Raw genomic sequence first — 24,109 nt, 5'->3', positions numbered from 1 at the left:
AATGGGTTTGCCTGGAACCCACTAAGATGCTTTCAATGTTGCCAAGAAGTCCAGAGAAGTGTTTGCAACACACCACCCACCACAGCAAGTCCCTCAACATTGACTTAACAGACTAAATGAAGACACTGGCTTGACAGGTAAGATAATCGTGTGCCACCCTCCAGCATATTTTTTTATCAAATACACTTTGGGGAGAATGTGATAAGGTCACTGGTTTAGCAGAGCAAATCTACAGTATTCAGTCCTGCTCTGAAATTCCAGCCTGGCCTGATATGTGAAATATCCTCTGCACGCCACACCAGTCTTTTCACTCCTGTTTTTACATCTCTGTACTCCTAATTTGAGGTCCTTAAAGTTGGTGTTTCATTGCAAGCTGACTACAGTAACCTTAGAAAGGGGAACAGAATCCACAATATGGGTCTTGTTAAGGACTCAAAGGACAAACAAAACAACATTTGAGAAGCTCAGGTTGCCATTGCAAGCACTGACGTTCCTAGTCTCAGATAAGATTATTTAAATTCTCAAGTCAACTGTCTTCCTATTTTTAAAATAGGTAAAGCACTGGCTACCTGTCAGCTCTACTGATTTTACAGGTGGCCTCCAACAACCAAGTCATATAAACTACCCAGTAGTTCAAGGCTACACAGTCCTTCATTAAGAAAACATCCCCACTTAGAGCCTGATCCAAAGTCAATGGGACCAGCCTTAAGTTACTTACAGGGGCATCCTAAGCAATTCCTGCTTTCTTTTTGTTTCCTTCCCTCTTTACACAGGCCCTCAAACCTGTGAGAAATCCTACATGTGTATCTATTTGCACTGCCCACATCTAGGGTGAAAATCTAGGCAAATAAATAAATCTCAACAATGAGCTCTAAAAAGAAGATACCATCTCTTGCCATATCTCTTGACTTTGCACTGCTGAGTGTTCATTTCACACTGGGACTCAAGGTGTAGTCCAAACACTAAATAAAACAAGATTATTTCTTCACTTTCCATTTGCTCTTTTTATAGTGCTCTTCATGGTGCAGGCTTCTTGCAGCCTACATCCTTCAAGGGCTTCCTAATGGTTTCCTCACTGTACCGGTTGAGATGTTCTTCAGATATTCCTCTGGCTATTATGTACTTCTTCAGCAGCTATAAGGAAGCAAAGTAATGAAGTCTTCGGGGATTCAAATGAAAAGGGATAGCCCCACCTGGAGGAGAGAAGGCTAAATGCTCCTAAGGCACAGCGTTTCACTGCTGCTGGGGAGGTGCAAGAAAGATGCAGGACCAGTTAGGCAAGTGGTGTGCCTGACACCTCACATTCATGCTCTTGGAGCAAAGCACTTCGGGGACAGGGGTGCACAGCCAGGGAAAAAAGTGCAGTAAATGAGACACTGCCTCTTTCCCCTCCTTCCTCCTCCAAAAATGTCACCGTGAGATGGCCCATCTCTCTGCATAAATCACTGCAGAGGACCGAAGAACATCCTGTTTTATAGGCACACATCCCCCCAAAAATGGGCCTTCCTAATGCTACAGAATTAAAACCTAGAGATGCTGTGGCCATAATGTTCAGCTGACACCACTCTAGAAAGCAGAAGGAGAAAAAGGAAGTGTCTTATAATTATAAGATTTATTTTACAGCTTGTTATGTGTTTTCAGCGCAAAGCTTTCATGCTTTATGTGTTGGCAGGAAGTTTGCTAGACAGCAGTGCTCAAATGTAGAGTCATCAAGCCACCAGCTGGCCCTGCCAGTAGCTTTTTTAGACTGCATTAGCATCAACCATGCCTTTTAGATGAAGAGATATCCTGGGGAGCCCATAATAGGGCAACCTAACATGATCAGCTCAGGGACTGTGGATGGGCTGTGAAACTCTTCACCTCTATTACTGGTTCCCATTTAGCTTGGTGACAGAAAGTCACTGCCACCTAATGGCTATTCCATGTCTCCTAGGGAAGTCCATTTGCTTCTTCTCATCCCAGGTCACCACAGGTTGAAGCACAGGCAAAGAGAGCCACCACCACACACGCTGGCTGTGGTGTAGAACAGCCCACAGTCCCCACTCACTGTTGCCTTTTTGAAGGAATGCCATGGAGAGCTCCTGGGGATTTCTCTCTGCAGGTGCAGCCCACCTCCATCATGAAGAAACGATTTTAGGACATCACTTCCTATTATTTAAGGCACACAGTGTTACATAGGGAAGTCCAAAGACACAGGCTATTTCATTGGTCTGAACTATCCAGAAAGTGTAGGTTTAAAAACACACACACATGTACACCCACTCATTTTCCTTCCAGGATCCTTCAGTTGGGCAACTTCACTATGAGACACAGCTCATTTTTAAAACACCTACCTCACCGTGAGAAGCAAACACAACAAACGCCAGGAATAGGCTGCAAGGAGCAAGAAATCATATTCTGTATAATGATGGCACAAGGTTACACCTTCCAAATATTTGCCCAGATACTCACAGCCCAATAACCAGGAGTTTGAATGAGAATATCCTCTTTCTGTTCTCAAAAGGAAGAAAGTTAATTAACCTCCCCAAATGGCTTTTCCCTGACAAAGCAATTCTGTGGCCAACAAAGTTAATTCAAGAATGGATTCCCACTGTCTCCCAAGACACCTTGACCACAGATTCTTTCTCTCCGTGCTATCTCCTCTCCATTAAAAAAAAAAAAACTGTATCCACATTCACAGCAGTAATCTTTTATCCTACACAGGAAAACAATAAAAAATGCTCTGGTCAAGATTTTCAACTGTGGCCACTAGTGCTGAAATCTGCAAGATGACCAACCCATTGCTATCCTCTTACTACACTGACAACTCAGAAGCCTATTGATGTCAGCCCTTAAACAAACTGCATGTTGTGAGATACCTCCTGACTGACAGCAGGATCAACAGAAATTGATGCCAGCAATATAGGAAGTGTCAACTAAGACATCCAGGTGCTACGATGAGAGGCACACGGGAAATGTCACAGGGTAGGCTGACTTGAGAATGAGGAGACAAAAACACTCAAGGAGGGAAACACTCAAGGAGGTGGAAGAATGTCAGAGAAATGTGGCCCTCTACAGAACAAAATGGTTTGTTGAGAAAGCAATAGGTAAGGAAATGGCACTGAGCAGGCTGCCCTCCTTCTTCCTTTGACCCAGTACAAGCAGGGGCAGAACTGGGAAGAAATGCCGAAGCTTACATTTGCAGAGATGGGCAGAATCATTTAATGAAATAGACATGAAGTGAAGAAAGCTCCTATCTCCCTTAATGCTCCTGACACTAGACCTACAGACATCCAATTTCTTGAGACTAACTATGGCTACCACCAGCATTGACATCAGTACACTGGCATTACCATCATATGCAGGAAAAAGGCAGACACCCCAGGAAAGGATTCTTAACTCAGGAAAAAGATCAAGTTACCTATACAGTCCAGCCACCAGTGGTGAGACGAAGCAACCACTGGGATGGACATAAAGCCTGACCACTTAAGCAGGTTTATCCCTGCTACAAGCAAGAACAGGAATGGAAAGGATAAGACATCTTTTCTCTTGACTGCTGCTGAGGAAGGGCTGTGAGTGCCATCAGGAAGGTAAATTCTTCTATCTCCTGGGTGATGGGAGAACCAGAGACAGGCCAACCAGCCCCAGGGACACTCGGTGCATTTCCAGCTACTGCTTCCTGCCTCATAGAGAGTAGTAAATACACCCTCAATATGCTCGCCATAAAAAGCTGCTGAGAACTGAGTGGCTGAGAGCATTAGCATCAAAAGCAGCCCATGAGGGACCGAAAACCAAGGTAAGATTGAAGAGAATTCCTTGGAGCTAAGTGGGAACCTGGCTAAAAGCCCCTGGGGAACCCATTTCCTTCTTAATCTGCTTTGCATTTAATTGTTTCCTAATAACTATATCCCTCTTTCGCCCCAACAGGCTCAGGGGTCTGGTGCTGCCACTGAGGCTCCCCATCTCTCACCTGAAGCCATGGGTAATTCAGAGCCTCCAGTTTAATGGCTGACTGGGAATCCATGGAGAAGGAGTTAAGTATTATCATTTGCACTCGAGTAGTACCCACCAGTATGCTGAGTACCAGGAGGAGCTGCACAGAAAAAGTGTTTTTCTACTCCCAGCTGCAAGCCCATCCCAGACATGCATGCAGCTGCACCCCCTCACCATCAACAGAGGCACAGCAGCTGCACCCAGACCTGCTGGCACTATCTGCAGTCCCAAGGTCACCAAACCCCTGCCTCACAGAATCTCTGTTCTAAGCACAGCACCAAAAGTGAGGCTGGAAATCAGTAACCAATTGATATGCACACTTAAAAGAAAATTTCAAACGTTCAGCATATGAAGAAGAGGTTAAGCTGGTCTCACTCGGAGGACAAAAAGCCAAGAGAGTACAATGAATGGCTGAGAGTGCCAGAGATCTATCCAGGACAGAGGCAATTAGAAGCAACATCTGGATAAGTATCCTTCACACACAACTCTTACTCACATCCTCTTGGTCACATCCAGTGACTAACCTTTAGTACCAATTCCAATGGGGGAACTTCTTAGAAGTCATTCTGAGCTAGTCTGAGACGAACAAAATCAGCTCCCACAGTGTTAAAAGAGCTGCAAGATGGTAAAGACTTGGTTTCCAGCCACTGAGAGCTGCACTGAGATAAAGGGTTTGGCGTGCAATTGCCCAGGCCCAAAAAATTCTCCCCTGCCAAGCTGATCCTTTGCTAGCGCAAGCACTACAGGGATGGTGCTGAGGAACCCACAAGGGCTGTCACAGTCAGGCTCAGTGGTGGCCCTCCATAATACCTGCCAACAGCAGGACAGGCCTCCACAGGTCAGTAAGTTTTGCTAACTCATGCTATGCCTGCACCTACTTCCTCCTCTCATCTCCCAGCTCATTCCTCTTGATGTAACCAAAGGCTAGTGCTGGCCATGCCATAGAGTTCTCTTGTGCCATGTTGACATGCTGCACTTGCCACTGGCTCTGCCACATGCAGAGGCTGAGTCAGCTAGTCTTGGCTGCCAAGCAGGCAGAGCACAGCTCTGTGCAGCGCCAACAAACAGGGTTCTTTCTGGCTGCCTGGGGCATTAATTGACAAACCATCAAAACCTGCATGACAGAGGTTAATGAAGCCATGGAGAGACACAGCAAAAGGTCAGGAATTTGCAAGGGCTGCTGCAAACCGCTGCCAAATGACAAGCTGTCCACAGCACTGATAACTCCATAACTTGAGTGTTGCTCAAGAAAGCTACAAGCAACTATTCTGCAAACCAGGTTTTAAAGGCATGTGGCAGAGAGAAGGGCAGATGGAAAGTGAAGCTCCAGACTCCAACACTTCTATCTCCAGTTTATGCTAGAGCATCAGTGCCACTCATCTGGGGTGAGGAGCTACAGCAGAATAGCTTAGCATCTTTAGACGGGAGAGGATGAGAACAAGCCCAAGGAAGTCTCTCTGCAAACTATCCCAAACAGTCTAAGACCACACTGATGATGATGTGGATTTTCTGCCAGAGGAATACTAAAAGCGTGCTGGAGTCCAATGCCACTGATTTCTACCTGGCCCACCGCTGTTTCCAGCTTTAGAATCCCTCCACTCTGAGAGTCATTGGAAAGCATCACCCCATGCATTAAAACCACACCAGTGGCCTAAATCCTACATGCACTAAGAAGAAAAATGAGGTTAAAGACCTTACTTCAAACATACTATGCAGACTGGCCTAATTCGGCACAAGCTACGTTTCCCACTGCAAAGAGGTCCTGAGCTGGAATAGCAGAGAGACCCTGGTTATATACACCACGTGCACTCAACTAAAACTCAGTGTCACTCACAGCTCAAGGTATTATAGGGCTGTAGGCTGGAATGAAAGGTGCAGCACAGGACTGAGAGGAGCAATAGGGGTGTTTACCTTCTCACTAGAAATGCTTTTTCTATTCATGTTAATTAGTGATATCAAAACACAACAATATGTTTTGCAATGAGATGTACCTTTCTTTGCCCGATTCTCATATCTTCAGAGATCTGCAAGCCTGATTCATCCCTATTATTTCCCTTCCAACACACTCCTTTTATTTAAATCCCTCAGCCTTCATGTTATGGCCATTACCAACCAATAAGCAGGCTAAGAAAGCACTGCCAGCCCCCTCCCAGCACCCGACCTCCACACAACCAGTATGGGCAGCAGAGAGCCAGTGACAGAGCACAAACACATCTTATCCCATACACTGAGAACTTGAACGGACATAAGTGAGCACTGGTTGCATGACATTACTCTTGATGAGGGATATTCACCACTGGGTGATGCAGGTCCTGCAAGAATCTTACGTAATATGCAGCACAGTTTGCCTCTGCTGTTACCAATTTGGTAGAAGGCATATTGAATTATTAAGCTGACAGCTTGACAGTTTGTTTTGCAGCAATGGCTTTGGCAACACACCCTGCCTTGCAGTTTCCGAGAAAGGCAGACCAGTGCTATCACCTACCTGTGATTTGAGGAAGTCATACTCCTCTGATCCGTATGGGACACTCCGAAGGGAGGTGAGGTAGTCATAGGTGATAACTGCCGTCTGCAAATGAAACCAGAAACGTTCAGCAAGCTCTGCAGTATCTTGGATCACAACAACAAACCTTCCATTAGGGAGAATATATGTAGCTTAGGTTCCAAAGTTTTGGCTCCACGGTGCAGTTTACAGTAACAGACTCATAAGAAATGAAAATATTTAAATTTCAACGAACATTTGTAGAAAGCAGTTCAGGGACCTCATTGACATATAGCTATTAAAAATAACCAACACTTGGCACTCCTATACTATCTTCCATTTGAGAAGCTCAAAGCATTTTCATAATCTCTGTATAGTGGACTCCCATTGTCTGTCAGCTTCCACAATAAGATCTGCTGCTAGTAACAGAGGCCATGAAGACCCTGTTTGTGCCCCACCAGTTATCCCATACTTCATCTTCACACCTCCAACCTGCCTAACCACACTGGTGCACTGTGAGCTCAGTTTAGGTAGATGGTTCAGCAGGGAGCGGAGTGGCTGAAGACAAGCTCACCGATCAGCACAAGCAGCGGTACTTTTGGGGATATTCAACTGCACAAAGGACTACAGAGTCAAAGGGTCAGATACCCAATTACAAAACGATATGGGGATCCAGCTAAAGCTTATTAGCTAGACATAGCCACAGACAATGGAATTAGATTCCTAAGTGCCTTAATGATTTCTGAAAATGGATCTAGGGTATTTCACAATTTTATCCTACAACTAAAGTTCCTCTCTTTCCACAGTCAGCAAACAGAACAGAAATATACAGGCCACATTCATAAAGTTTATTTGGAGGGAGAGATGGGAAAGTATACCTAGATGAACCTGTCCACTAACTTGTCATTTGAACTTCAAGATTCTTGCCATAAAGAACCATTTCCATAACTCAGGTCAAAAGTCAGATTTCCTCAAACCTCCCTACTGAAGGAGTAGTACCCCATTCTGGGACAGAATACCACCCCCTCTCCCACCCCCTTTCACTGCAAATGTGGCTAGTATGGGGCATAAAGCACAGTCAATGTAATGCGAAAGCCAAGAAGGCAAGGGAATCAAATCTGGTTTGAGACAAAGTTGCTGGAACTGACAATAGGGAAACAGTCAAAAGCTCAGAGATGCATCAAAGAGGGGATCAATCTGGGAATCAGTTACAGAGACACACTCCTTCCTTGTGGAGGTCAGGTTTCTCACATTTCCTGTTTTCCAGATTGGAAATTGAACTTTTCAGGCTCTCTTGCTCCTAGTGAACTCAGGAGCTGCACAGCTACAGACAGTCACATTCAGAAGAAAAACTTTCAAAGCATCTTGCCAACCTCAAAGAACAACTTTGAAGTGGAGGGAGGTTCAAATCAGCCTTGCATGAAGGCTTGAGTTGGTTCTTATTTTATCTCTAGTCCATGAGAGTAATTATCACCTCCAACTTGAAAAGAAGCAGCTAACAGATTGGCCTGTATTACAGAGGAAGAGGGAATTAATTAAGCGGTTGCTAATTACATTGTAATCTTAAACACTAAATTAGTATTATGATGATCCTGATAGGCAACTCTGACATTGCCAAATCCCTGCTAGTGTCTAAGATGTATTCCAGCTACTGCACAGAACGTTCCTTCCACATACCCAAAACGACTGGGATACCCTCAAAGAAATATGGCAAATGCACAACTGCTCTGCCAGGTTTCTAATTTTACCAGAATACAGAAACTGTCTGAAACATGATGCTGTCCAGGCCACTGACTTTGTTCTCATCCAAGACTAGTGCTGTCATTCATGTTACAGTGTGAGACTGAAGCTCGGAGACATAAAAAGACCTACAAAATCAACCAGTTCCTCTCCTCACAAATGACAGATTATTTCTTTAACTGATCTTGTATCCAGTCCAGTGTTAAAACGTCCGAAAGACTTGGGCTTCCACTTTGTATCAATGAATTCTCAACACCTCACGCTCTTCCACCACACCAAAACTATCCTCAGATCTCACCAGGTCATGGCACAATGTTCCCTCTGAACAGTTGTCCACCCACACATAAGCAAGAGCCAGTTCCCTAAACTGAGGCTCAAGAAGAAATGTTCTGCTAGTGCACTTCATCAAGTTTCTTAGGAAAGTCTGTAAAGGACTACTGAACCAGTATGCTTAAAATACAAGCAGACTCAAATCTTTCTAATCAAACTCAGATGAAATCTGTCCAGAGTCCTGTAGTTCTAGGTCAGGTTTCTTGACCTCCATGTGTTCTTTTCTCCAGGCTTTTGTTTAGTTCACCACATCATAACTTGTCTTAAATTTTTGTGTCTGCTGCTGCTGAACTTAGGTCTTAAGGATTACAGCCTCTTAATTACAGCCTGCTTTTGCCTGGCTATGGTCCAATGATTGAATCAAGCAGCCAGGTAAGAAGCCTGGGCAAGGCTAAATTGAAGGACAGACACTTTAGGTCCATGCACATGCCACTGCTATCCAAAGTCGCTTGTTTTCTACAGAGTCTCAGCTTTCATTTACAAAAAAAGCAAGCCCAAGAAGCCAAGCTTCTTAGAAATGAACATGTCAAATTGCTTTACTGGCTTCATCCAGCCTATGGCTAAGGAATAAGAGTATGTGTTGGGTTTGCGTGGCAAGGTTTTGGTAGTGGGGGGGCTACAGGGGTGGCTTCTGTGAGAAGCTGCTAGAAGCTTCCCCTGTGTCTGACAGAGCCAATGCCAGCCGGCTCCAAGACAGACCCACCGCTGGCCAAGGCCAAGCCAATCAGCGCCTCTGTGATAACATATTTAAGAAGGAAAAAAAAACACTTAGAGAGAGATAGCTTTTGCAGCCAGAGAGAGGAGTGAGAAGATGTAAGAAACTCTGCAGACACCAAGGTCAGTGAGGAAGGAGGGGGAGGAGGTGCTCCAGGCGCCGGAGCAGAGATCCCCCTGCAGCCCGTGGTGAAGACCATGGTGAAGCAGGCTGTCCCCCTGCAGCCCATGGAGGAAGGATGAGGGGGTGTAGAGATTCCACCTGCAGCCCGTGGAGGACCCCACGCCGGAGCAGGTGGAGGCACCTGAAGGAGGCTGTGGCCCGTGGGAAGCCCACGCTGGAGCAAGTTCCTGGCCGGACCGGTGGACCCGTGAAGAGGGGAGCCCATGCCAGGGCAGGTTTGCTGGCAGGACTTGTGACCCTGTGGGGGACCCCACGCTGGAGCAGTTTGCTCCTGAAGGTCTGCACCCCGTGAGAGGGACTCCATGCCGGAGCAGGGGAACGATGAGAGGAGTCCTCCCCCTGAGGATGAAGAAGCGGCAGAAACACCGTGAGATGAACTGACCGTAACCCCCATTCCCCGTCCCCCTGTGCCGCTGAGGGGGGGGAAGGTTTGAAGCCGGGAGTGAGGTTGAGCCCGGGAAGATGGGAGGGGTGGGGGGAAGTGTTTTAAGAGTTGATTTCATTTCTCATTCCTCTACTCTGTTTTGCCTAGTAATAAATCAGATGAATTCCCTCTCTAAGTTTGGTCTGTTTTGCTCGTGACAACAATTAGTGAGTGATCTCTCCCTGTCCTTATCTCGACCTACAAGCATTTCGTTATGCCTTTTCTCCCCTGTTTAGTGAATGAAGGGAGTGAGAGAGCGGCTCTGGTGGGCACCTGGCCTCCAGCCAGGGTCAACCCACCACAGAGTAGTATGGGCTGCCAGTGCTCAGATGAAAGCTGACCTCTGCCTTTCCAACAAGGAGCAGACCCCAAACTGGGAAGGCAGAGGTCACTGGTGCAGCAGGACTAAAGGAGCAACCTAACCACATGCAATCCTATGTAGTAGAGGGAACAGAGAATTCAAAGAGACAGAAGATTCGTGTTTGAAAAGTATACAGACACATAGATACAAGCACATGCTGCCATCACCTACAGAACAGGGAACATTGGCAGCATGTTTTTGGGGGTCATTGCTTGCAGCTATGTGTGCAGAACCCTCTAATGCATTTAAAAGCAGGGCCAGTGAAGTGCTTTACAGCCCATGACTTGTGACTTCCCTGAAGGCAGAGGATGTGAGAGTCAAGCATGCCTTTAGCTTCGCCAGCATCTAAAGCATAGAAAATCTCCTTTCCCCTACTTCTTATTAGTCAGGAAAGTAATCTCTCACCATCACTCAAAACATAGACCAACTGCACAGCTTCAGCACTGCACAGTTCTCACTTATTTTTGTCTTACAACAGAAGACAGCCACAAAAAACACTGGCTTCAAGTAAGATTGAGAAACAGTGGTCAAGCAGGCAGAACTCAAGGGCAGATTGGAGAGCCCAAACAGCCTAGAAGGTAGATTCCTCTCCAGGCACAATAAGTTGTGTTGCCTCTCCATGCCTCAGTTTCCTGTGCAGTAGAAGGGAGAGAGCTGCTCCCTGCCACCAGGCAGCACTGCCTTATGGTCAGGGACAGAGCACGAAACTTAGCACTTATTAGCTAAGAAGGAAAGATTACAGTTTGTATTTCTGCCCTCACCCTTTCAAAATAAACACTCACTTTTCACAATAGTTCATGGTGCAGCTTGCACATATAAACGGCACGGCACCTGAGCCAACCCACAGAGCTTCTTTCTTATTGCATCTGCCCTCAGGAGCTGACTCCCTGTAAAACTCATTAATGAAGTGCTTAAAAGTCATAGAATATGCAGGCAGACAGCTGCTTACCACTGGGGGTCTGTAAATGATGGAGATCGTGGCCTGAAGTGACAGGCGTATAATGCAAGTGAGGTACAGGGAGACTGATACCCCCTCCAGAGTCTCTGCTCTCCTTGTTCCTGGCTGCTCATGGATTCATCAGTGAATATTCTCAAGGAGAAGGCAGCAACCTGTTCAGCTGGCAGTCTCCATTCTCAGGTTTTCTGGAGCAGTGATCAACACAAGGGTGAAATAGCAGTGATGCTAGGCAGATGTAGCGTTTATTTTACAAATCTGGAAACCAATCCAATGTCAGAAGTACATCATCTCCAATCCTTAGTTTACCCTTGCTTTAAGAATGATCCTCGAAACACCTGCCCTCCTCTCCCCAAATCTCTTATACTAAGGGTCATAGGGCAATGGCTACCGTAGCATATCAATACAACAACCACAATCCTTAAAACAAAATGTTCCAATGTAAAAACTGGCATACGCAGACAAGATAGTTTGAACTAGGTCACCGTTAAAGGCAGCACAATACCGTATCTGGGTGACTGACCTTAAAGGATGGCTGATGAAGATGTGGGCCCAAAGTGAGCCCTTGTTCTGAAGGTCCCACCCTATCCAGTGAAGCAGAGACAGTTCTCTGCAGCCCAATATCTCTGTTTGTTTCTTCCAAGATGTGCAAACAACAGCTCTATTCCTTCTATGCTTTCCCCTCTTTTCTCCCCACCATGTCGACAACTCAAAGAGCTCCCTATTGACCTTCTGACTTTCGGAGCCAGCTGCCAAGTGGAAATGCAGAGAGGGAATACAGGAAATCCCAAGTTCTTGTGAACACCAATTCCCTTACCCACCTAGGAATGTTTCCTGCGCATTACTAAGATGAAACTTACTGTGGCAATGGCTCGGCCCACACGAACAACTCCAAAATCATTGGGATCCAGGAACTTGTTGCCATACAGATAGATGCCAGAAGTGGCTGCCGCCAACGTGGCAAGTTTCAAGGCCCTTCGTGCCATGACTGATGAATCCTGCCAAGACACAAAACAGCAACTGTAACACCTGAGAAGGATGTAGTGATCGGATGCCTACAGCCCCAAGGGACCTGACAATCCAAGTTTTAATTGCTCCTTTCCTAATGATGCATTGCTAGCCCTGCCCCCAGCCAAGAACTCAAGCGATCACACAGCAACCCAACACAAGCTCTAACTTCATTGCTATTTCAAACTCAACAGTGTCTACGGGCCACAAACCCAGAAGTAACTCACTGTGCTAGACCTTGGGCACCCACAACAAAACATTTGTTCATGGTCCCCAAGGCTTTTCAAGGAGAAAAACAGGTGGACAGAGACAAGGGAGCACGTGTTCACCAAAAGTCAACTCTAATCACAGCAACAGGCCACCTCTTCACTGCAAATGTTTTGAAGATACCACAGCACAGGCAGATTGCAAGGGGATAATAGAAGATATAAACAAGTAGGGTTTAAAAAGAGCTCTTGCAACACCAAGAGCACCCAAAACTTGTTGGAAACTGTCAGACTAGTTGTGAAAGTGCCTCACTGCTGATGAGCAGTGGGAGAAGCAGCGATGCATCCCTAGAGGCTGCATTACAACTGCACTGGCCGGTGGCAAACAACCACATACACCACAGGGGATGGAGGACCTGATCAGTGACCATGTGAGACTTGTTTTCTCATCATCACTGTCCTGTTCAAGTGCCAGGCAGGGACTGCAGTGGCAGAACGGACATCTGCAAGAATCAACAGCCTAATCCTGGCTCTGTCACAGGCCCAGCACAGGCCTGGGTTGAGACACTTCTCTCCTTGCTCACTTTTTCTCTGGAAGACGGTGGGGAACAAATGCATTTCCCACACTAAGCACTTTGCAGCACTGCGTTCATTGCGTACAGTATATAACCTAATGTAAACATGTCATTCATTACATGTGATATACACATGATTCTTTATGTCACTTTAGAGGATTCAGATCTGAAAAAAAAATTACAAATCAGGTATAATTTTCTTTCCTTTCCCCTTGGCTGGTATTGGATAGGAAATATGATTGAGCATTCTTTCTGCTTACAGCACAAACCAAGAGGAATGGTACACCTACTCTGCAAGTGCTCAAGAGCACCCTTTACAGAGCGTGGGCTTTTACCCCATCAAGATGGAGTCCGCTAACCCTCCTACTCTTAGACTTGATTGAGAAACTTTCCTACTTCTCCCCGTGAACCTTTAGCGGGGTCAGTTTGGCTCGTGCCTTTTGTCTTGGAAGCCCTGTAACCAAAAAACACACACCGTGACATAGGTCAAGCCTTTCAAAAACAATTCACAAGAACACAATCAGCGAAATAGGCTAATGTAACACAAGAGACCTCTGTACATGAACCTTAGCTAAACTTTATTATTTCCTTTTATTTCCTTACAAGCCCTAGGCAACTTTGAGGCAGAAAAGCTGAGATATATTCTGCCAGTGCCAGTGAGAGCTGCCTGCAGCACCCCAGCTCCTTCTCCTGTCAGAAGGGGTAGCTGGCTGATCAGGACTCCTCTGAACTTACGATCAAACCCAGGAGAAGAAAAACCTGGTCCCTTGGCTGCAGCCAAATGAACACATGCTTCCCAAAAAAAAGCTACCTTCCTCTCCCTGCCTCACTGAAATTCTAGAAATTTTGGGGCTTCTTCCAGGAGGACTCTTCTCTTTCGTACAGCAATTTCTTGTATCCTCTGTCACCTTCAAAAAACATTTTCTGCAAAGTGTTTTAATTAAATCATTTCTGCTCTTTGTACGTTTTTGTAAAATTTCATTTATTGAAAAGGTGCAGTGACTTTTTTTAACACAGAAAGTATGCATCTCTCATTATTTTTTCCTTCACTTTCTTTATTACTAAAAGAACATTTGCTTGAAAGCAGGATGCAAGTCCATCTGTTCTTGTATCTTATTCCTACCTGAAGCTATAATCTGCAGTTCGTGACATCACATGTATTGCCATACCCGCCAGCTGTACGTCATGAACAGAAGATGGGTACTTTAGGTAGCAAATAAATAGGCAGAGCAGCTGAGCTCTTCAGGAACAAAGTTCCTGCTTTCATGCTTAATGCGTTGTACCAATAAAAAGGGAAGAATTAAAACCACTCCAATATACGGTACAGAAATGGAATTGCCAGAAATCAATTGGATTTCAAAGTTTTGCATAAGGTGTGGAGAAGCTTTTTCCATGTAAATGAACCATTACAACACCCCTAGGGGCATCTCGAAGGCCCTGTCAGCTGTGAAACACACCTCACCATGTCACTGCCTCTCCTTACTAAGGCCTGCCTTGATGAATCGCCTCCCGCTCCCCTTTCCCCTAAGTGACTTGGCTTCTTTGACTTTCACACGACATCGCACACGTAAGGTGCCCCTTGCCTACAGCCAGGCGCTGTGCCTCTCCTAACCCCACTCGGTGGACCGGGATGGACGGGAGGTCACCGGGTTTCTCCCGGAGCCCAGGAGGTGACTCCCTCGAGGGCCACCGCCGCCACCTGCCCAGGCCTGCGCGGCAGCGCTGCCCGGGAGATCGCGCTCTCCCGAGGCCCAGGGAGGCACGGAGCGCTGACCACCCCGAGGACCGCCGCAAAGCCCCAACAGGGACGATTCGCCCCCCGTGCCCGCGCCCGCCGCCGCAGCAGGGCGGCCCGAGGTGTCCCTGTGAAGGACGCGAGGGGCCGGCTCCGGCTACTTTCGGTTCTCCTTCAGCCGTGCCGTACCGTGCCTCCCGAAGCAGCGCCCGCGGCCCCCGCCACTCCCGCCGTCAGAAACAACCCCGGCCCCGCCGAGCCCTGCGGCAACTGGGCCTCCGCCCCCGGGGCCTGCGCCCGCGGCGGGCAACCGCCGCCTGGGCCCGGACCCCCAGTCCGGCGGCACCAGGCGGGGCGCGGGGGGGCCGAACCGAGCCAGGCGCAGCGCGGGGGGAGGGGATAGGAGGGCAGCGAGAGTCCAGGTCCCTCCCCGCCGGACCCTCCCCAGCCTCCAGCACCGCATCAGCGCCTCCGCCGGCGCATGGAGCCGGCACTTACCGTCTCGCCAGAACCGCGGATCTTCAACTCCCGCGCTCTCAGCCGCCTGCTCCCCCTTCGCCTCGCACATGGTACGGTCCTGCCCCGCGCGGCATGCTGGGACATGTAGTCTCCGGCTGCTGCCGCTCGGAGCGGCCGGGGCGCGGCGGGACTTCGAGGGGCGCCCCTGGGCGAGCCCACGGGGGAGCGGCGGGGGGGGGAGCCGGGCGCGCTGCTCTGACCCCGCTGCAGGGGTGCGCACTGCTCCTCCTCGTAGTTACAGAAAAGGAGGCGGACGGGCAGCACCCTCCATTTCGGTGTACAACAGGGTAACACAATCTCCACCTCATCAGCGGGGCTCACAACCTGGCACAGGTGGCCCAGAAAAGCTGTCTTCTGTGCTTTAAAAAAACCCCTCAGACTTCATGATATTTTCATTGGTTTTCAGTGTTTGCTCACTGAAAGCCCTACAGGAGAGAGAAGATATGTATACATATATGTGTATATACATATATATCAGAAGTCATGAAAGAGGGTAGGCATACCAAACTCAGGTATCACGGCATTCCCTTTCGAGACTTATGAGGCATTGATGCTTCTATTCACTAGAAATCAGAACTGCTCTTTAGTGAAGGGTGTGGGTTTGGCCAGGGCACTATGAACACCTTGTGAGTCTGGCTATTGCAGCACATCAGGATTAGGTGTGAGCACTGTCACCTGCGCAGCCGTAGCACCTGAGCTGGCAACGCCATGTCTGTTCCCAGTGCTAAGGGAGTGCTCCCACCAGAGTGCTTCTGGCAAGAGTGTTTTGAACACTTTTGTCCTGTTCCTGTTGAACACGAAACAGTGTTGTCCATCGTGTGGTCAGATCCTCAAGCAGCGTAAATTGATAGTGTAAACTATGCAGCTATACTTAGCTTTTATAAATCGGTGAAATATATATGTGGCTGCTTAATATCAGCTTGTATTTAAGGGTATAATTCCAAAGGCCAAAGAGATGCGTATCATAAATATCTCAGAAACTGCTGTTCTCTATCCAAGAAAGAGAATGATCCAGTACAACTGTGTTCATCAAGAATAAAAGAGCTGTTGGCAACAAGGAAAATAATTGCAGAATGAAAAAAAAACCTTTCTCTGCAGCTAACCTTTAGCTCCTTACTATAAGGAATTAAAATGGTAATAAATTTTATCATATTCAAGGTTCAATGCAAAACCAATCTCTTCGCCAAAGTCTTCTTGCAATAAAGATTATGCTAAAAGAGAGAAAGAACAAAGCAGAGAATGAAAACATGTTGTTGAATCATCATAAATATTGTAAGACAGTCATATTCCCTGGAGCAAATACCTAGTTTGATAGTTACCCACCTGAAACTTAGCATTTCTGGTTGAACTTTTCTCCTCTTGTGACAAGAAGGAAACTCAATGTTGTTTTCAAGTTAGTATCTTTCTGACAAAGAACTTGCAATTCCGCAACACCACGGAATCCGTAGTGGAAAATTTTAAGTATTTGGGACAGAGTTAAGGCCAGGGCTACCACAATTAACCCGTAATACATTAAAAGGATGCTGGAGACCCAAACCAGAATGAGACCAAAAAGATCTTAATTTTTTGAGACTTAAAGTTTCCAACAGGATTCAGGAAACACTAAAACGAATCCAGGAAAGCATCACCACACTGTGTTTTCATTCATATTTGCAGGGATACAGTTGCACCCAAAAAGGTAGAGACAGGGCAAAAAGTGATCTAGAAACACTCAGATTATGAAGCAAAAGGTCTCAGCTTCTAGAGGAAAGAGTAATAAACCAGGACATTGGGCTCAAGGAAAGATCCTGATGACCAACCCTTCTTCCAGGATGGCCAGGTTTTTCATCCAAGCCCCTGTGGAAAGTGCTGTAAAGGTAACCTGTCCACCTTCGCCCTGGGTGTGGGACAGTGGTATATTAAAGGTTTTCCTAAAAGATTAAAATAATATTGGGACTATTTGCTAGGTACCCCTTTTGTTTCCATCTGGCCTCATTTCAGTTTTGTTTTCCCTACTTGTCCCCTACAGCAGACACTAACATAAATGCCTGCACAAGGTGGGCTTCCTGACAAAGCAGCTACAAGTTATGAAGGGCAGAGTTAAGGGTGATTACCCTGCCAGCACACTGAGGATACAGCGCCCACATGGCCAGTTGCTGCATCAGCCATATGATGGCAAACTGGCTACAATCCCGTAAGTTTCTTTCCCTTTTTGGACAGATGGGAGCTTTTGAACTGATGGGGTGCAGTGAAGCATCCCAGCTTAGTCTTGGACCATTACAAACTGTGTAGGAAAGACTGTTTGTTGGAAGGAAGCTTTACAGTTTAGAGGGTAATGTTAAAAGAGGAAAAAAATAAAAAGTGAGATGTGCACGTGATGTACTACTGAGAAAATGAGAGAGAAATGAGTGCAGGCTGAACCACTCTGAATGACAGGATAAAATAAGCTTAGAAATATGGGAAAAAGATCTACTCCTGTATCTACTACAGCCTGTGGAAGTTTTGCTATACATTTTTGTGTTTACAAATTCACAACCTCCATGGCTCAGGCTGATACTGGGCGTAATAGTGGGGTTTCCACTTAAAGCTACTGTGCTACTGCATATGAAAATCCAAAATAGAGACTGTAAACTCAGCACAACCACTGATTCCTGATCACAGCTCGCTGCTTCTACCCGGGATGCTTAAGACTGCGGCCCAGGCTATCAATCCTCTGGTTTAACCGCTAGATCACAGGCATTGGCAAAGCTCCCAGCAAAGGGAGCGGGTCAGTATCTGATTTTTGCTGGCCTCTCGGAAAAAGCTATGGGAGGTTGCTTCAGATTAATTCTGCTCCTTGCAGCTCTCAGTTAAACAGGCTGATGCTGGGTCTGTTACAGAGAGGGGAGGGAAAAAAAAGAGGCTTTTGTAGTATAACAATGCCCTGTGCAATGTGCAGTGGGCAATTATGTAACCAACGCTAAATCTTTCTATAATTAGAACAAGCACCTAGTTAGAGTGATCAGAGCTCTTTTGTGTGAGCCTGAACGGGGGTAGGCAAGAAAGAGCTTGGCTCAAAAGAAAGATGCTGGCTTGATTTCCCTTTCCCTTTCAACTGGTGAATAAATTAAATCTCAGATTACCCCAAATTGCTGTGAAAGACGAAAAGCGTTTCCTTTTCATTCTTGTTGAAGACATTTGCATCCCAGGTGCGAATCTCATGAAATGCAGAAACAAGCCCAAAGACTCAGGCCTATCTGTCCCAAGCACCAGAGCGGGAAGAGCCATCAGACTGCCTGAATAGAGGACAGAAGGTCAATACCAGCTCTTCCTACTGGGAATCAACCTCTCTTTTAGATTCCCTTTGATGAAAACCATGGAAAGCTATCTGGAAAGTCTCACTGATACTAGACATTCCTCGTGTACAGGAGGAGGCCTGGGAAAAGAAATCAAAACAGTCCCAGAAAGCAAGGTGATCCTATGATTTTGTGGACCCACAGAACTAGCTTAACGAGGAGACATGAAAAGGTATGGGGAGAAATTGCTACCACTGCAGTGGGAAGAACAGCTTGACCCAGCAGATCCTTCTTCACTCTTCTGATATGTCCTGCCATTCTGTGGATGGTCAGCAACAGAAATACTGAGGCAGATCCATCTTCTGCAGCTATAAACAAGTTCAGCTCTAAAAGTCACTGCAGCAATGTGAATTTATACAAGTTGAAGATCTGGCTAGTGGGATCTTTGCTGCTAGAGATCTCTATTTATGAAATACTTTCTGATTCTTTTCTGGTTAGTTCAGGTCACCAGAAGAAATATGACAAATACCTCTGTATAAGGCTTGACAGATGTACAAATCAACATGGAACACAAGAAGCAAAACAACCTATCTAATTCCAGAAGATAACTTAGCATACTCCACAGGTCTCCTGCCAGGCCAAACCCACCCACATTCTTGGTTCAAGTTAAAATGGAGATTGGCAGATTTCGTCTATCAGCAACAGAAAGCTCAGAGCTGACTCGGGGAGCCATCCAATTTTAGAATAGGATCTTCATACTGATCATACTGTACAGAGCCAATATGTGGATAAGACAGCTCTCGAAAGGAATGTGCCCGTTGCCCCAGGTAAGCCAGTGCCTTCGAGTCAGTAGTGACCAATGGCTGAATGTGACAACAGAAGGTGATGCGCTGCTTGGAGAGCTGTGCTTTAGGTGAGCTGCAAAATCCACTTCTACTAGTATTTTGTTCCTTCAAGGCCTTTGCTCAACCTTGTTGCCTAATATCAGTTTAGACAACCACACGCCACCTCCATACCTCTCTCTTACAACTTCTGTTGGCAAAAAAATTCCCCTTCGCTTTGTTTGCTGAAGCTGTTGGTGGCTTTCCACTCCTTCTTGCAGGTCGTTGGGAAGTATCAGTGGGCCACCATGTCCTGTATGTTTATTAGCTGGGAGTGGAATGCTTCCAGAACAACATTTGCAAAACACCCTGGAGTCTGGAAGGTGTTACAGAAGTAATGAGATGATTTTTGCCTGAGAAAGCTTACTTTCCTACAAAGTATAACAAATAATAGAAATTAAACCAGCCTCCCTTTCAGTCATTCCAGGTAATACAGACATGGCTTGAAGAATTTAAGGATTTTTACAAAAGCACTAATAGACCTTCTGATCTTTCCCCCCAGCTATAATTACTCCTGAATGCTGCCTGTAACCCCTAAGGGAATGTGAGGTGCAGGGGTTGCTGATGTGGCTGAATCTTTCCATCTAGGTAAATCTCTTCTTTTCCACTGTTTAGCATCTTACCTATGGCATAATTTATCCCTTGAGTTAAGAAGTGTCATTTCATTTGTTTTGATTATTTTTATCCCACAATGTGCAGTGACTGTTAGGCATACAGATATCTGATATTAACAATAGATTATTCCATTACTTTGTATTGTCATCTTCATTTGTTACAAGATATTTCATGAACCATTTAATTCTGCATTTGAAAATGTGAAAAGTGCTGAAGTAGATAAAAAAGGTGGAGAGCATTTAACAGCCTAAATCTACCCCAAAAGACTCCTTGGAATGCATCAGAAATATGTTCTCAAAACCAGTTGTGGTATTTGCAGCAAACTAAAAATGTGCCTGCTGGCAGCCCTGCCAAGGATTAACTCCTCTGCAGAGCCTGAACTCCTTACTCCCCATAGGATCATTTTGGCGTACTTGTGAAAAGCGATGTATGTGGAGACCTGATAGCATGCATTACTGTCCAGAAATGTTAAGCAAAAAAAAATCATGGTAAAAATAAAAAGGAACTCATTCTTCCTTCTTAGAGACAGAGTTATATTTGGGGGAAAATGTGTTTAAGGATCTCAGAACCACTCCTTGCCTAATGTTTCCTCTTATCAAAGCTCTGCCACAGCTGGCATCTTTGAACCATTACCAGGTCTGGTTCAAAAAAAGTCTAGATCTAGGAGATGCATGAAGATGCACAGAGATGATCAATTCACAGAGCCAGAAGAGAATATTAACTCTTCTTGCCTGATGCTGTATATATTGTGGGACATGAAGTTTCACCCGGCTGTTCCTGTACGGGCCCTGGTTGCTCAGGCTTGCAATAAAGCAAGCGTCTCTTCCCAAGGGACTTCAGCTTTGATTATAAGATAACATGGAAAAGTGAGCACTCCCCACAGCTTTCCAAAGGCTGATCACTCTCATTGTTAAATATTTCTGTCTAATTTCTCATTTGAATTTCCTTAATTTCCACTCCCAGTCATTGGTTCTTGGTTTGCCTTCCTCTATGAGATTAAAGACTAATTTCACATCTTGCATTTCTAACTTGTACAGGTACACATATGTGATGATCACATCTCTTCTCAATCTTTTTATAATGAGCAAAACATGCTAAATGTTTTAATTTGCTCACTCAGATAATTTGTCCTTGTAATGTAATTGACAATAAGTACAGATAAATTGAGTTTACCTCATTCTAGTCTGGCAATATAACATTTACCTCTTAAAAGTTCACCACAAAACAAGTTTACTGATTTTATTTCCCCTACACTTCTTTATATTATCTTTGTAGTCTTCAAAGCCTCTTCAATCTCCCAGCTTTGTTTTAAAAACACAGAGTCCCTCTACAGTTCACCATGTCCCTACTTCTGCATCCACGGGCTGCACGAGGCTTTTTGTTTCTTCCCAGAACAAGAAATTCATGCCAAGCTGCTTCTCTCTCATAACCCTCCTGGATCTCCACCCATGTAGCATACATCTTCAGCTGTTGCACAGTGCTAATTCTTTAACTAAAACGTTATGAGAAGCAGAAGACAGAAGTAATGGGAGGTGTACCAGGTCTGGCTCAAGGACAACTATGTGAATAATTTATTTCTTTGGTCTGGTGGCTAACCTAACACAAAACCTAAATTGTTTTCTCACTTCAGGAAGAAAACTGGGGGAAAAGAAACCCCACAAACAAACCAAAACACCATTCTACGTGGGGGGAAATAAAAGATATTAGATCAGAAATTAAACATTTCAGTTTAAAGAATTTTCCCACTTTCAAAAAAGTAAGCACATTCAGCCTATACTCGGCCAACAAACATTGCTTCACATCAAAGTTTGAATGGTCCATTTTGAAAATGTTGAAAAAGATTCAAACTTTCCAAACTTCCCACAGTTTTTGAGTTCAGAATTTCTAAATTTTTTTTTAATCCCAGTAAACCTTTTTGACAAGTTAAATCATGTATGTAAACATTTTCTAGGTTTGATACGTGATAGGTAATGCAGGGCAGGAACAAGAAGTTATTCACAACTGGATTAACAGCACGTACATAAAAGACTGTGATATGTTTACAGAGCCATATGGTTTTGAATAAGCTTGTACAGCCCCTTCATACCATATGGTCCCCTCTATCCAGTCCTAAGAGCCTTACATATTCACAAACTCAAAATTAGCCAACTCAGACATCAAAATTAAACCAAAAAGAAATTAAAAAGAAAGAGGTTCAAGGGGATGAAAATGAAATATTAAATACAACCGGTCTTGCTTATAGCCAGCCAGCTATAAACATCTGCAAGCACGAACAGCTCACTGCAAAGAGAAAGCGACTGCACAGTTCTAAGAACAAGCCGTGAGACTGAGGAAACCAAAGAAGCATCTACCTAGTGTAGAAGCTGAAGCGTATTGCTCACCTACAATTTTACCTTCTAAACAACAATTTTGTATTGTGGCTGTCACGTAAACTGTGTCATGAAATAGCTGTTGTATATTTACCATACAGGATTAAATAATGCATCACAGCAAAGGAAGAAGGAGAAATGTAAAAGCAGGAGGGAGAAAAGATAATTTTTCAGCTGAGGACAACAGCTGGAGACAGAGACCATGGCAACGTCCGACAGTGAGAGGAGGCTCCTGAATCAGGGGGCAATACTGCCAGATGTGACAACAGCAATTCTGTTGCTAAATGACTGACAGAAATGGGTAGGAGAGGTGACAGATGAGTTTTGCTCAGGAAAATTATTGATAAACGATATATTTCAAAGTCTTGTATCTTTAGCTTTGTCTGAAGTACTCATAAGAGGCCAGCTGTCTCGGAGAGAAGGAGAAGTATCTGTCAGTCACAGAGGTGATGACAGAGCTGCTGTCACCACAATGCAAAGCCAAAGTCTGATTCCCACTGGAGGCGACAAGAGTTTTGGCATAGGACTGCAACAGGCCTGTCCTTACCCTCCTCCAAATCTCCTCCATTCTAGAAATTGTAGCAGATTAATTTAGTCTGCAGGACTATGCTGTCCTGCAGATTAGAAGACAGTAAAACAGACAAAATGACTTGAAGACTACAAGACAGACATTTAGTCTGCCTTATAGTTTCCCTGCCTCATACAGTATGATTTTTTATTTCTAATAAAAACTGTCTTGGTTTTTCACACATTCTACCCTTTTCTTCTCTAGCCAACTTCTGTTTCTCTTCTAGATGAACCATGCTTAGCACAACGGGACTCTTCTCCCTTTGACTCACTAGATGCTAACATAATGATAGCAGTTACTGTTTAATAACTAAATTTCTTTTGTTATATATGTTGCCATATACCACCACTTCAAAACCAATAGCAACTTATCCATGTGATGCTCTACCTAGTTCCCACCACAATTCTCTGGGAAGTATTTTTCCCTATTCCACATTTTAACTATTCTCTAGAGTGCATCTCTTGTCTTGATTTAAAAAAAAAAAAAATTCTATGTAACATATGGATGCCCATTAAACACATACAACTCTTGGCATTTAATAGTGAAATTTTTACTTTAAATCAATGTATTTTTACAGCACTTCTAATCTCTCTTCTTCTGTTCTCTCTCCTGATATCTAAGTAGCAGGTATCAGAATAACAAATTTTATTTCAATCCATTTGCTCTGTATTTTCTGCTTTTTACTTGGACACCTTCAGTGGGATGAACCATAACGTTACTGAACTTGTTGGTAACCACCTGAATAGACAGGATATTGTACTGAGCTCCCTCTTTTTACTTTTTCTTCCAACTGTGCCTCATGGATCTGTATTGCTTTTAAGTTTCTAGTGCAGCCTTGTCGGGATTGCGCCATGTCTGTTGGGTCCACCTCCTCTGGCCAAGGTTGCCGAGGCCAGCGATGCTGGGGTGGTATGCAAGCAGAACAGCACTCGCTGCTGGGAGACACCCTGCACGTAGGTTGAGGGGTTCACTAGACAGCAGATCTGGGCCCGGTGTTGCAGGCACCGCACGGCCCGGGGGTGGCTGCCAGGCCGGGGGATGACTGACTGTGGCCTGCTGCAACCCACACCTCGCAGCAGCCTTGAGGCTGGCCCGCACGGACGGAGCTGTCCCCCACAGTCCGGGGCGCCCTGAGTCGGCCTTACAGAGGGCAAATGCCCTAAGGGCCGCTCCGTCCGTTGGACAGACCGTTCAGCCCGCAGGTGCAGCCGTTCCCT

At 45.4% G+C, this 24,109-nt stretch overlaps 1 protein-coding gene across 4 annotated transcripts in view; it reads right to left on the bottom strand.

Moving 5' to 3' along the window:
* Positions 1-24,109, bottom strand: part of ADCK1 (aarF domain containing kinase 1) — a 93,469-nt gene that overhangs the window by 68,442 nt on the left and 918 nt on the right. The window contains exons 1-3 of one of the 4 annotated variants that reach the window (XM_054828905.1): positions 15,185-15,281; positions 12,023-12,160; positions 6,458-6,541 (exon numbers count right to left, since the gene is read on the bottom strand). In XM_054828905.1, coding sequence (XP_054684880.1) covers positions 6,458-6,541; positions 12,023-12,148 — 210 coding nt within the window. In that variant the 5' untranslated portion in view covers positions 12,149-12,160; positions 15,185-15,281. The other 3 variants (XM_054828909.1, XM_054828906.1, XM_054828907.1) reach the window with 3 other exon arrangements.

This window comes from Grus americana, chromosome 5, assembly GCF_028858705.1.
Source record: "Grus americana isolate bGruAme1 chromosome 5, bGruAme1.mat, whole genome shotgun sequence".
Lineage (NCBI taxonomy): Eukaryota > Metazoa > Chordata > Aves > Gruiformes > Gruidae > Grus > Grus americana.
Note: the sequence above shows the minus strand (reverse complement) of the source record. Positions and strands in the feature narration are given on the sequence as shown.